Below are 13,989 nucleotides of genomic sequence, written 5' to 3'. Positions count from 1 at the left end.
CCCAGGACCCATGGCAACAGATCCTATAGGACAACATACAGTGAACACACAAAGTTCAAGGAAGCCAAATCTTCATAACGGCATCAAGGATACCTCCCTCTGGCTGTCTCTAATAGGTCTACCATTGATAAACTGCATATTACTTGAGGAGTTTACTGAATAGCCCAGGCTAGTCCAAACTCATGATCCTCCTGTTTCAGCTTCCCCTAGGATGAGATTATAGGCATGAGTCACCATGCCTATTCTATTCCTCTCTCAATGTCTGCCTTCTATAAATGGAAGACAGGCTTAAGTTAGTTTTGATTCAAACCAGGAAGACTCTTCATTTTCTCTGGCTATTTTCCAATAATAATTAGGAAAAGAATGTGGTGTGGGTATATGTGTGTGTGTGTGTGTGTGTGTGTGTGTGTGTGTGTGTGTGTGCATCTGTGCCAATAGCACATGTGTGGAGGTTCCAAGGATCAACTAAGGATCGTGGCAAGCATCCTCACAGCTGAGCCGTCTCACTGGCCAAGGACATCTCAATTCTTAATACAACCTCCAAGCCCACGCCCCTCCTGAGCTGTGGCACACACCTCTCATGGAGCTGCTGGCTGACCAGGGAGGGATGCTGTTGCGCTTCTGATAGAACAGGATGTAAGCCCCCCTGGTGTTGACCTCATCCTCTCGAAGAGGCTCCACTGTGCTGTCATCATAGCTGTACCACTGGCCGTCCAGGGAGTTCCGGCAATAGGCTGCAAAGGTTCAAACCCCAAGTTCAATGCTTAGAGCCCCAAGGCAGGAGGATGCTCCCCACCAGCAGAGCTCAAAATGGAGATGCTTAAAGTAGGACGACAAAATGTCCATTTTTAGCTAGAACTGATTTCTGTAAAACCAGAAAAAGACGAGTTTCACAACCAGGGTATCTTACCCAGGATTGCTCACTGGAAGGTGAGGGCACACTGCCCTCTCATCCAGCACAGTCTCTCCTAACACGGGACCTTGAGTTACCAGGTCAGCCAACACTGCCATCTAGCTCTCATCCAATTATACTGAGACACATCAAAGTGCACATCTCTTAATGGCCACGGAAGAGAAAAATGGGACTCCTGATGGCCTTTTCCCACTGACGGCCTGGAGCCCAGCATTTACAGAAAGGTGACCATGGCTGAGACGACCTCCAACCAGCTCAGCTTGGCCCTCTGAGCTCATTGTACAGCCCCCAAACCCACTGGTCCTGAAGTTGGCCAACTTTTAGTGGTTGGCCAGACCAGCAAATACTCCGGGCCTTATCAGGATGCACAGAAATCAGTTCCAGCTAAAACTGAGCCTTTTTCTTGCCCTACTTTAAGCACATCCATTGAAGCATGCCCGAGAAAGGCCTTGTGCTTTTACTAGTCTCCCCCTTACTGACAGTATTGACAAGGGTTTACATGGTCCGTGCCTATTATACGTGGCTCAATATGAGACTCCCATGACATGTATGCAGATGTGGCTATATCAGTGTCTTAACTCTTCTTGCCAGCAAGCTCAGGCCCTGGGATGCACAGGTCCCATGAGCCCTAGCTTTCTGGCTTTTGCACTCATCCCAGCATAGCACTCTCAAAATACGTCTAGAATACTTCCGTGCCCAGTGTGAACGCTCACCGGAGGCTCAGGGACCCCCTCCGACAGCAATCCTCGCCCATACCACTGCTCTTTTCTACCAACCTCTATGGAACAGTCATTTTGAAATGTACCTCAGAAGATGTTTTAGCTCCTCTACTGAAGACCTGGAGCTGGCCACTGTGACACAGTAACACATTTCTTAAAACTCTTGGATTCTCCAAAGTATATTTGTATATGCCAATGATCTGTGTGATGGCTACAGCCTCTATTTAAGTGGGATCAAGGTGGGGTCAATCCTAAAGAAGGCCAAGGAAGCAGTGGCAGGTTGGAACTTTAGGGCAATGAGAGGAGAAAAAGTCAAAGCTCAGGATAGAACCAAACACAGAAATGTAGAATCACTAAATTAAAGGGACCTTTCGATTAGTAATGGTCTTGCAGCAACTGGTACATGGTGGGGAAAACATCAAGAAACTCCAGATCACGGACTTAAATATAAAAATCTAAAACCTCTAAAGCACTGGAAGGCAACAAAGGAATACAGCGAAAAGGGCTTCCCAGCCACACCTCAAACTCCAAAGTCATAAAAGGAATGGTAGACCATTTGGAATAGTGACATGTAAGCCTTCAGCAAGGTAAGTGACCTCAGGTCTGTTGGAACAGATGCTAAGGGGAGGCTACTAACAATAGCCACAGGGGAAACAGTCAAGGACATGGGACAGGACATGCAGGGCTCTTCAACACTGAAGAGGCTAGATCTGAAATGTCATCACCCCATTAGACTGGCAAAACTTGGGGAGGGGTTCCCCCCACAGGCTATGACAAGCTCTCCTACAGGGACACAAACACTCTCTCACTGCTGGCAGGAGAGCAAATTCCCACAACCACAATGTACTTTTACAGCAACCGTCAAAATGCAGATGCAATAATGGGGGTCTCGCTTAATGGAATGGTACTTGTTTTGATATATGCATGTACACACACACACACATACACACACACACACACAAGTTAGCTATCTCTATTCTGAAATTTTCCCCATCAAAAGCTTATCATGGAGGAAATGACACGCCAAAGGTTATTATAGCAGCAATACTGCAAAGTAAAAGAATGAGCTTGTGTGCCCTAATCCTCTATACTAGTGTAGAAACCACCATGCTAGATCATGAATTGAAAGAAATTCCAGCCACGGATTTTTATACACAGTATTACCTTCTTGTGTTTAAAAATGAATGGCAGCTTGAAGCTTAAGGGTCTCTCTCGTTTTTTGAACTCTTTCTTGGTTCTTTGTGAATTTCACATCAGGCACCCACCCCAATTCTACTCATCCTCCCTCCCCTTATACCTACCCTGTACCCTGGCAACCTCCCCAGCAACGGAGGGGAAAAGAACTTATTGTGGAAGCTATAGTGTGTCACAGTGTGTTTAAGGGCCTCTCTTTAGGTTGTCAGTTTTTAACTTTTAATTTTTAAAATTTTTTTTTTAATTTTTAAAAATAAATACAAGGAAGTTTCCAGAACTGAAGAACAAGCATCTACCTCCTGAGTCCTGGTGAATGAAAAGACCCACACAGAGGGGCAGCCTGTGAAATTCCAGGGCAGCAGTGATAAAGGACCTGGAAGTTTCCAGAAAGAAACTAAATCCCAGAAAAGGAAAGGAAACTGGCTATCCCATCTCCAAAGCAAGAGCCTTGTCCTTACCCCCATTCCCCATGGAACATCCCTGACCAAAGACTACAGACAATGACTATAGAGCTAGAATTCTATGTCCAGCCAGGCTGCCAGTCAAAGGTAGCAGTAAAGGCATTCTACGACATGCAGTGACTCCAGTGCTGTACTTCCATTGCCCTCTAGTAGCCACTAGGTATGATCCCCTCAATGGAGAAGCTGGTGATTGTCTATAATGCCCTGTATGGAGCACCTACTAAGCCAGCACGATTCCTAACTGTATGCTAAGTATTTACTCTTATACTCATAGGTGAGTGCTGTTCTCACCCCTCACCAAAGACATTTCTCTTTACCATAGACAGAGATGAGAAGAGAAAAACCACAACTGATCAAGCTGCAGAGAACAAGAGACTATGTGGTACCCAGCCCCAGCTGAAACATCTTCAACACAGCTCCCACACCTAGGCAAGGAACACTGAGGAAGGATGGGTGGGAAGACTGTAAGAGTCAGAGGAAAGCAAGTCTGCTGTGAGTTTGTCTCCTAGAATGTCAGGGAAGCTTTACCCATTAGGTCTCAGCCACATGGCTGCTTCAACAAGACCTAAACAGGAACAGCAGTAAAAGGCACCCTAACACAGAGGGAAGAAACCTCACAGGGCCTCTGCCCTAGACAAAGAAGTACCAGGAAAGAAGGAAGAAATGGTCCTTCCCAGGGAAGAGCCTCCCCACTCCAACTTCCTCAGCTGGTTAGCTAATACCAAGTGGTCAGGCCTGAGATCACACATAACATTATATAGACTGAAAAGGCTGTATTCCATGTTTAGGAATTTATGTGTGTACGCACATATACAATTAAAGAAAAAGAGACATGAATTTGAGAGAGCATGGTGGGAGTACATGAGAGGCATTGGAGAGAGGAAAGGGGAACAAATGACATAATAATATTTTAATTTCAAAAAGGTAAATATTATTTAAAAAATCTGAAGCAAATACAGAGGGAAAAATAGCTCCCGAGATGCATACACATAGATTTCAAAAGATTTATGCTGAGCTATTTTTAGCCCAGAGGAAAAAGACTGGGGGTCTGACTGGACAGGCTGACTCCAGGCTGAACTGGGAGCCCTTGTCACCTGGAGCAGGACAGCTGTGCAGAACGGGTCGGGTAGCACAGCAGAGCAGCACAAGAGTAACCTGGTGCCCACTGTAGCCCTCACAGGGTCAGCCAAGTCCCATCCTTCAGCCTCTCTGTTGACTCGCAAGGCCCTGTTTCCCTCTCTCTCTCCCTGGGCACTGTACTAGCAGTGTGGCATCAGCGACCACATCGCAAGCCTCTCACGAGGCTCACAGCCATCAGCCTCCACAACTGGGTACCCACTGGCCACGGAAGTGCTGCTGCCAACGGTGATTACAGGCTTCTGTGATCACCAAGAGGGGACGGAAGGAACAGCATTGGTCAAGAAGTGGTCAGTCACGCCATCTCTGAGAATACCCACAGGGGAAGGCCCACGGTGAGAGCTGCTCAGCAGCTTGCTTTTCTGTCTGCTGCTTCTAAATGACCCAGAGGAACAGAAATTAAAAGCACCCCACAACATAAAGGGATGCCAGTCTAGTAAGTAAGACTTCCTGTGCTGTATCATGAATGAGGGCAAACATCACATCCTAGGTCTGGTACTTTACCCTCCCATATTTGATGTGCCTGAAAATATAAGGTGTTACTAACATCATAGTGCAACACTCGGTCTAAGTCAACACCAGTTCCTCAGAGGACTGGGCACTGTCTTTTTCCCCTGTGTGCTGTGAGTGACGAACTAGCCACAGTGAATGGAGAGAGTGCTGGCCTTCAAGAAGCACCAGTTCTGGGGACATCTTGAGGCTCTAGCTAGAGTCAAGTCCCATGGCAATGGCTGCTGCACACTGAGAGGCAGGGCAAGGCTCACCTGTGTAATGCCCACCTTGCAGACTGCCATGGTGGTTGCAGACAGCATACAAGTCGTAGAGGAAGTCCAGTGGGTAGGCGGTGGGGAGGCAGATCGGCTGCTTCCAGGAGGGCCAAGGGCCAGGCCCTGCCTTGGAGTTGGTGCTCCTCCGTGCTACGTGGGGAGCCATGTTGAGTCCAGACAGTGGGAACTTCACCAGTGTGGAGAGCTTGTTCCTTCTCTCTCCCACCTGACAGAACCGTTTTAAGTGGATGATCAGGATGTCAGGCAGAGTCCATAAACTCAGCTTCACCACCCCCTGCTGGAGGACTTGGCAGTGAGGGCACTTCCATGCGTCATCCTGGGCCAGCTAGAAAGGAAGTCATCAAGACTCTGAAGCCATCACAGTAAGCGGTCAACCCACCTCAAAGCCACCAGCTCCCCTCCCAGCCAGAGAGTAGCATGGTGGGGGAAGGAGGGGGAATGGGACAGACCTGCTCCTCCTTGGTATAGGACTGAAAACATTCATCCAGGGTACAGCTGGGCTGCTGGTGTGCCTGCTGCTGCCGCCACACGCTGTCTGCATCCTGGACCCGTTCCTCCTGGAGGCTCCCGAACAGACTGGATGGGATGAGAGGGCACAATAGTCAGAGCTCTCCCTCCCAGAAGGATCAAACTGTCTCTGTACAGAAAACCTGGGCAGAGCATCGGACAGGCAAAGCTACCCTTCCTGTGGGCTCCTAAAACCTCCTGCACCCCTGACTTTGCACTCACTCTTAGGGAATCATCTGTTTCCTCGACCAGCCCCTCAAAGAATCAAGTCCTAGGCTTACCCAGCTTCAGCACCTGGCAAGAGAGGAAGTAGTACTTGATGGACTGAAACATGCCCTCTTATACAAGTCTGGCTGATATGCTGAGGTGCTATGAGAGGTAGCCAAGTGAAGTGAGCAGTCCAGATTCAAGCCAACTAGGCTGCTTCAAACCCCAGCTCTGTATGCATGAGCCATGGGACTTAGGCATTACTTAACCTCTGTGCATCTCAGTTTCAACCCACATAGGATGGGATGAAGATGAAACCAATCGCTCATAGGAAATAAGTGCTCTGAGCAGGGAATGGCTCAGGCTAAGGGTTCCATAGCATTTATTATACCTAACACCCCACTGGCCCCATCATGGTCACTATGCCCACTGTGGTGATTTAAATTGACAGTTGTAAGTTCTCGCGGAGGACTGGCATCCATCATCTTGAGGTGTGTGTGCAGGATCTTATACTCTAATTAGGGGAAACTCTAGGTCCAGGAAGAGTTTATAGCTAGCCTATCCTAGTTAAGCTCTGCAGGAATAAAATTCTATTAACTCACCGCTCTGTGACACAGCTACCCCATTCCACAGCCAGCTTGACATGAGGAGGGCCTCCTGGCCTCCCGAGGTGCAAAGCCCTGAGGAGAGAATGAGGAAGGAAGCCTGTCAGAAAACAGATCCATCCCACAGCTCTCAGGGCTCAGCAGTCGGCTCTCCCTCTCCTCCCTGGTAGAACGTTCCAAACAAAAACACCACAAAAATGACTTCAAACCGCACTGAAGGGTTTCTAAGTCTGCTGAAGGCCTTAGCTCTCTGCCTACCTTTTAATGCCCTTTCACTGATATTCTCAGGAGATGGGAGCTCTAAAGCCTGCTAGCTACTGACTTGGTTAACTGCTTTACTGAAGACCTTGCTACCTCTGCAGTGTCTCCAAGACACGTTGCCATGGTGTGAACATGAAAGGTCTCCCACATACTTACACCACCAGCTGGTAACATTAATAAGGAAGCTTTTCTGGAGCAGGTCACTGGGGGTGGGCCACTGGGTATATCCTATCTCTAACTTCTTCCTATATCTCTGCTTCCTAGCAATGAGGTAAAGCATGAGGTAAAGAAGTGTCCCTAGCATGTGCTGCTCTGCCTCACCATGGGTCCCAGAACAACAGAGCCAGCTATGAGGGACTGAAACCATGAGTCAATCTTCCCTTTTCTGAATGTGTTCCTGTCTGGGACTTGGTCACAGCACCCAAACACCCAAATAAGCATCTCACACAAAAAGCCAGTATTGATGAAGTCCCAGGAGAACTAACATCCCTGCCTGCAACAATGCAGAAGGAGCCACTGCAAACCCACTGACACAACTCAAAGTCTTGCAAATCCTCCAATGTGGAAAAAAATCTCAGTGAGTATAACTTTACTCCTCCCAACTTCTAGGGCTCCATCCATTTCAGAAAAGCAGGAGAAATGAAGGAAGGGAGTGAAGGGTAGGAAGTTTTACCCTGAATCAAGAACAGTAGTAGCCAAGTTCATGCCCAAAATATTAGGTCGAATTTGTAACAATGCCACCAAGATTCAATAGAAAGTTCTGGACCTTTACACAGTGTGAAGGTGATGAGAATGCACACACTGCTTATGAGTATACATAGCAAGTGCAACGACCATTTCTTCTTTTCAATGTATGGTGCTTTATTTTGTCCTTCCACATAGGTGTTTCCTCTCAAGTTCCTGTCATGGACTGGTAACAAGTATAGGCTAGATCCAGCCTGTAGAGTGCATGTTGAATTAACTGTCATCTCCAATACCTTTTCCTGTTGGACCAAAGCAAGTCCTGCCTGACACAGCTCCTCTCTCCCTAACTTACAAGCTAAAGAGCATATAAATGGGGTATTCTGGGGAGACTTCTGGTCTACCTCTACATTCCAGACTAGAAGCTCAAGCTGACCAAGTCAGGAAACCAGAAAACCTTACTGTGGACTATGCTCTAAAGGAATGTCAACAAAGTATCAGATTACTAATTCAGAAAGCAAAATCACGCTGTGGACATTGTGCCAGCCCTGAAGACATCTGCACAAGGCTGCACTGTGATAAGATATTGAATAGACATGCGGAACATCATAAAGGTACAGGCTTGTCAGCCACTGAAGCTTTATCCCTCAGCCCTAGTCCACACCCTTTACAGTTTAGGACTGGTGATACAGCTATAGCATTCTCATCTAGCTCTAAGGGGACACTTATCCCATCTGGGTCTGAAGCAAGGCCTAACCACATGGTCATGCCTAACCATCAGGTAGACAATCTGGATGCAAACTCAGGTTTCTCCAGTCACCAGCTGTATAAGTATGAGCAAGTTGATCTCTGGTAGTCTCATTGCTCCCTTCTCTTTGAAGTGGCCATTCTTGGATATAGGAGTTAAAAAAAAATAGCAAAGTGTATCTAAGGATCCAACGAGGTAGCTGGTACTAGAGAGGAACTGTGAAAGAATGGCTAGCATTATCAGTAATGTCATTATTATGCAGTCTTCTGTTAGCCTAGCTCAGTAAGAGCACAAGCTGCCCCTTCCCTTACCTGTCAACTGCCCAGTGACAAAGGGGCCGGCTGTCCTGTGGAGATAAGTAGCTGCAGGCCAAGGAGAGCCCCACAACCCGGATGGAGAACAGAGTCCCCAGGTCCTGCCATGACAAAACCAGAGGCAATAGTTTATCACGCAGTCCCTGTGGCAGAGCAATTGACTGTGACACATAAATTAATCAAAAGTGCAAGCCCTTTTCTCTACAGTATTTTGAATATTCTCTTAATGACTAGTATTTTAAAATGGAGAAATACAAAGGCTTCATTGTTTTGAAGAATCAGTCTTTTAACATAGTGATCTAGTGCCATGCTTGATCTATTGAATGCAACCCCACATACAACAGACACAGTATATGTAAGAACAAGTGTTTAACTGAAGTAGATACTGATACAATAAATAGAAGGTAAAATTGATTTTTGGTCAATTATTGTAGTTCAACCTTCTTTATGGACAGGATTATCATCTCCACAAATAAGGCAGCTGTGCAAAAAACAAGTTCATACATACATGCTGTTATTCTAGCATTTCTGAAACTGAAGCAAGTCTTACAGAAGATACTCTTATATTATGGGTGCCTCAAACAAACAAACAAACAAAAAATAAAAGCAGTGGGACAAATAACCCAATTCAAAACCTGTATTCAGAGGACTGAATACATGCTTCTCCAATACATGCAAATAACAAAGAGTGTAACAGAAGATGGTTGCTACCATTTGTAAATAGGAAATAGGAATTAATGAACCAAGACCACAATGAGCTGTCATTTAAACCTATTTCTATCTGTATTATAATTTCTATCTATATTATATTTCTATCTATATTATAATTCAAAAAGGGGAGAGGAGTAAGAGTTGGGGAGGATATGAAGAAATGGGAACCCACATTACACGCACAGTTGGCAAGAATGTATAGCAGTGCTGTGGAAACCAACTCAGAGTTTCTGAAAGGTTGCACCTACAGCTGCCATCTGGCCCATTAACGTTACTCCTGCAAATGCAGGTAAACCTGTAAGTGCAAACTCACGGTCAAAACAATGTTGTTCCATATAGTCAAAATGTGGGAAAACCCCACATACCGGTAACAGATAAACAGGTAAATGAAATGCCATGGATATGCACAATTCAATTTCAAAAAGGCTTAAAAAAGAAGGACTGGGATGGAAATATAGTTTGGTTGTAGAGTACATTGTAAGCAGGTCTGACCCCAGAAACACACACACACAAGCAAATAACATACACATGTATGCGCGCGCGCGCACACACACACACACACACACACACTAATCACAGAACAGTAGAAATCTACCATCTTTGTAGTAGTAACTCATCACCCTTACCTTCAGCCTATAATTCTAAGCTTGGGAGAGCTTTATCATGTATAAGACCCTGAGGTCTATCTTAGGCACACTAGGAGCTAGAAGGTGGAGGAAAATCTGGCATATGCTACAGTACTAATGGGCTAGTGGGAATGTAGCAGGGTATTCTGTTATTCTGTTAAATGGAAATGGATACAGAGTTTTTGTGGGAGGATCATTTTAAAAATTGAGAGTACAGTAATCATTATACAGAATGGCAAACCCAATTAACATATACTTATGAATGGTTAAGTTATATATTTTGCCAAAAAAAATCAATGCAGTCTGCATTCAAATGTAGAAATACAGTTTTTAAAGCTGTCACTCAAGAACTTGGCTACAGTCAAAAAATAAAATAAAATAACATTTCCTTCTAAATTAAAGCCAATGGCAGACATCTGTACTTAAAATACTGGGAGAGATGTGTGAGATATACGTCAGATTCCATCTGGCAAGAAAAAGGGGAGAAAAGCACTATAATTCCAGGAAAAAGTAATGCCTAGCGCTTTGAAAGACCAAAGGTCCAAACCACAGTGAGACAACTGTGAGAGGCTGCTGAAGTTGAGGCAGCTGTCATAAGCAAGGGGCAACAGGCAGGACAACGCTGGAGCCGTGTAAATGGTCGTTACATGTAAACTAACGTATTTTAATTATTTGTCCCCCTGCATTTATTTTTAATGAACACTTAATCCATATGGCAGCCTATTAGGAGGCAGGCTTTATGAGAGATGCTTAGTTTACTGGAGCACCCTCAAAAGGAACACCAATTCCCTAGTTCTCCAGCCCTCCCATCATACCTGAGGTACGATGGCTTTGTTCCCATAGGGCTGTAGCATTAGGATAATTGAGAACAGGTCTAGAGAGTGAAGTGCAGGAACTACTGTCAAAAGACAAAAATACTCATGTATCCACCAATGATAAATGTACAGTGTGGATAATCTATGGTTTTGACCAAATCAATGGCTGTAAGTCTGCTAACCTCAGAGGCTTTGGTTAAGATTGGCCGTGGAAGGGTGTACACTTTCTAAGAATGCTGATTTCAATCTGGAAGAAACAAAGAAAGGTTTCCTTTGTGAGTCCTAACTGAGCCTTGCTGTTTGCACAGAGAGGCCACCCTTAACCAGATCCCAAGATCTATTTGGAGGCAGCTAACCCTGCATAAAGAAATAGTGCTGATCTCACCCACCCAAGTTTAAACAGTGACAATAAAAAATGGTTTTTCAGTAATAAGTCTTTTTTCCCATAATTCATGCAAATTGATTCTCTCTAGCAAATGGCTCATTTTTATAAGAAACACTTTCCTGTCCTCTACTCTAGGGTAAGCCGATTCATTTTAGAACCTTCAATGTGTGCTCACTATCCTTAATCTCTTCAGCTTAGTTTTGAGAACTCTGGATATTTTCTTTTCAAATTACTGCCACGTGGAGCCAATCTTTAACACAATATTAAAAGGATTAAGGCTGGGGACTGGAGAGATGGCTCAGGGATTAAGAACATTTGCTGCCCTTGCGTAAGAACCAGATTCTGTTCCTAGCACCTGTGAGACAGATCACAACTGCCTGGAACTCCAGGGGCTCAGACTCCCTCTTCTGGCCTCCTCAAGTAGTGCACACATGTGGTGTACATACAGGTAAGGAGGCACACACATATACATAAATAAAAAAGTAAAAAAAAACAGTATGGGTTAAGTAGGAGGGCTATCCTGAGAGTCGTGCAGACGTGCTGAGCCCATGATTCCTAGAGCACTTCATGTCCAACATCACATTCCCCAACAAGAAAAAGGATCCAGCGACAGGCTGAGGCTTCCTGCATTTGAATCCTGATAACTGCACTGGTGATTTGACTAGTTCTTAACATTAAAAGATTGTAAGGGCACAGAAGCAGTAAATGCATGTAACAAGGTAAGGAACAGGAGCAGCTTAGGAAGGAAGAGGCAGTGGAAATAAATGCTCACATGAAAGTGGTCTCATCCCCTTTTGACAGCACACAGCACACAGTCTGGGGACAGCTGCCACTGTTACTAGGGAGCCTGACCTACTTGTGGAAAAGCTCACTTCTAATTCAGGCTCTTAAGTACAGTGAACGAATCCTTTAGACATAAAGGTTTGGACAAATATAGTGAAGGTTTTTAACAAGTTGCTTTTTGGTATGAACCCTAAATCAAATGTATAGGGCTGCCTTTGAGTAAGAAGAAATAGCCATTGTGAGAGATTATCTATATAAAACAGTTTGGTGTAACCCCACTGAAAGGCTCTTATTAAACAGTTTCTAAACCAAGAGACTACTGACGCAACCTTAAAGATCCCAGCACCTTCCCTGCCAGAGCAGTTCTTGACACAGAAGCTATAAACCGATGGTTTTATGCTTGGTGAAAGTCAATGAGTTTTAAACTTCCTTAAAAATTTTTTTAGGACAAGACAACAAGGTATTTTTCCTTAAGCTTTTAAACTCAGTTTCTCAAAACAAAATTATTTTATTATCTAGATTTCACTCATGGACATTAGTTCCATCAGCCATCATTTTCCCACAGAAATTACATTTCAAGGACTGGCAACATGTCTCAACAGGCAACCTGCTGCCAGGCCCGACAACCTGAGTTAAACACCTTCCACACACACATGGTGGAAGAAGAGAACCAATTCCCCAAAGCAGTCCTCTGACCTCCACATATGTATCATGCATGACTATGCACATAAACACACACAACAAGTAAATAAGTAAAAATGTATTTTTTTAAAAAAATTGTTAAATAGAAACAAAAAATAAAAAGAAATTCTGTTTCAAGTCAGGTGTTATAACTCATGCCTATAACCTCAGAACTTGGAGAAGTTGAGGCAGGAGGATTGTCACAAGTTCAAGGCCAGCCTGGACTACAAAGTAAGACTTTGTCCCAAGAGAGAAGGCTGGGGGAGGAGAGAAAGAAAAGGAAATTTTAACAAGTATCTTCAAATTTTTATCTAGATGTATAAGCTACAATTTACTATATGCCAGCCTCTAGCGAAAACTATGCAAAGTCATAAAAACACAAGTTGAGAATAGTAATTCAAATCTTACTCTTTATTTCAGTGGTTCTTGTGAAAGGTGTCTCCTAATGGCAGAGGTGAAAACACTACAAGCCACAAAATGATAACTGCTCACACATAAATGCCACACAAGTACACATACATTACATACAAGCACACTCAGGGACACACACACACACACACATGATTGCACATACATGTGCACACACATGTGCACACAGACCTGTGCAGAGACCTCAGTCCGCATGAGGCATCGAACCTTGCTTAGAATACACTGTTGAAGCCGGGCCCAGGAGATTGTTCTATCTTCCCGTATCAAGAATGGTGGCCCAAACCTGAAAACCCAAAGAAATAAGTTATTTCCTCAGAGGAAAATACAACAAGAGTCATTGCTTGGCTCTGGTTCCTCTCCAATGGATTAGTGAATCGTTGGGAGCCAAGTACAATATGGAGTTGCCAGTTGTTTTGAATGTTACACACAGAAGCTGCACTGCAGACTGCTCCAAGGGATGAACTCCCACACCAGAGAACAGAGGAGGGGATGTGGGAACAAGAGTAGGGCATCCAGATGACAATGCCACCCATGTCTTGTCTGAGGAATGCTCTCATTACTGGGAAGTTTCGCACATCCCAACCCACTACTGAGTGTCCAGCCGTAGGCTTGCCAGTGAGCACAAGATGTCCCTAGGGGCCCCAGCTCTGCCACAGACAACCTGCCTGTGAGATGATCTGACTGGATAATGCAAAACTGTTGAACCGGTGTTGGTAAAACTGAGCACGAATGTGAAGGCCTGCCCCGTCAGGATGGGGAAGGGCCCGTGCAGCCACTGACTGGACAGACCAGCTCGTCAACCTAGTTCTGGGCTGTGAAGCATTTTGAGTTGCTTTCAGTTTGTTATTATTTGAGCAAAGCTTTTATGGCAGGAACCACACATATTGTTAGACACAGAACCTCCACGATGTGTGACCAAATGTCCTCCTAGGATGGAAGTTCTATAAATAGAAAGGCAAAGCCAATGCTACTCACCGCCAAACTGCTCTACAGAAAAGCCATAGTAGTTGACCAGGGAAACAAG

At 44.8% G+C, this 13,989-nt stretch overlaps 1 protein-coding gene across 2 annotated transcripts in view; it reads right to left on the bottom strand.

Moving 5' to 3' along the window:
* Positions 1–13,989, bottom strand: part of Usp43 (ubiquitin specific peptidase 43) — a 63,512-nt gene that overhangs the window by 15,835 nt on the left and 33,688 nt on the right. The window contains exons 8-13 of one of the 2 annotated variants that reach the window (XM_052197048.1): positions 13,137–13,248; positions 8,533–8,636; positions 6,529–6,606; positions 5,662–5,788; positions 5,189–5,537; positions 576–734 (exon numbers count right to left, since the gene is read on the bottom strand). In XM_052197048.1, coding sequence (XP_052053008.1) covers positions 576–734; positions 5,189–5,537; positions 5,662–5,788; positions 6,529–6,606; positions 8,533–8,636; positions 13,137–13,248 — 929 coding nt within the window. The remainder of the gene's footprint in view (positions 1–575; positions 735–5,188; positions 5,538–5,661; positions 5,789–6,528; positions 6,607–8,532; positions 8,637–13,136; positions 13,249–13,989) is intronic. The other variant, XM_052197049.1, reaches the window with a different exon arrangement.

The sequence above is a fragment of the Apodemus sylvaticus genome, chromosome 10, assembly GCF_947179515.1.
Source record: "Apodemus sylvaticus chromosome 10, mApoSyl1.1, whole genome shotgun sequence".
NCBI classification, from domain to species: Eukaryota; Metazoa; Chordata; class Mammalia; order Rodentia; family Muridae; genus Apodemus; species Apodemus sylvaticus.
Note: the sequence above shows the minus strand (reverse complement) of the source record. Positions and strands in the feature narration are given on the sequence as shown.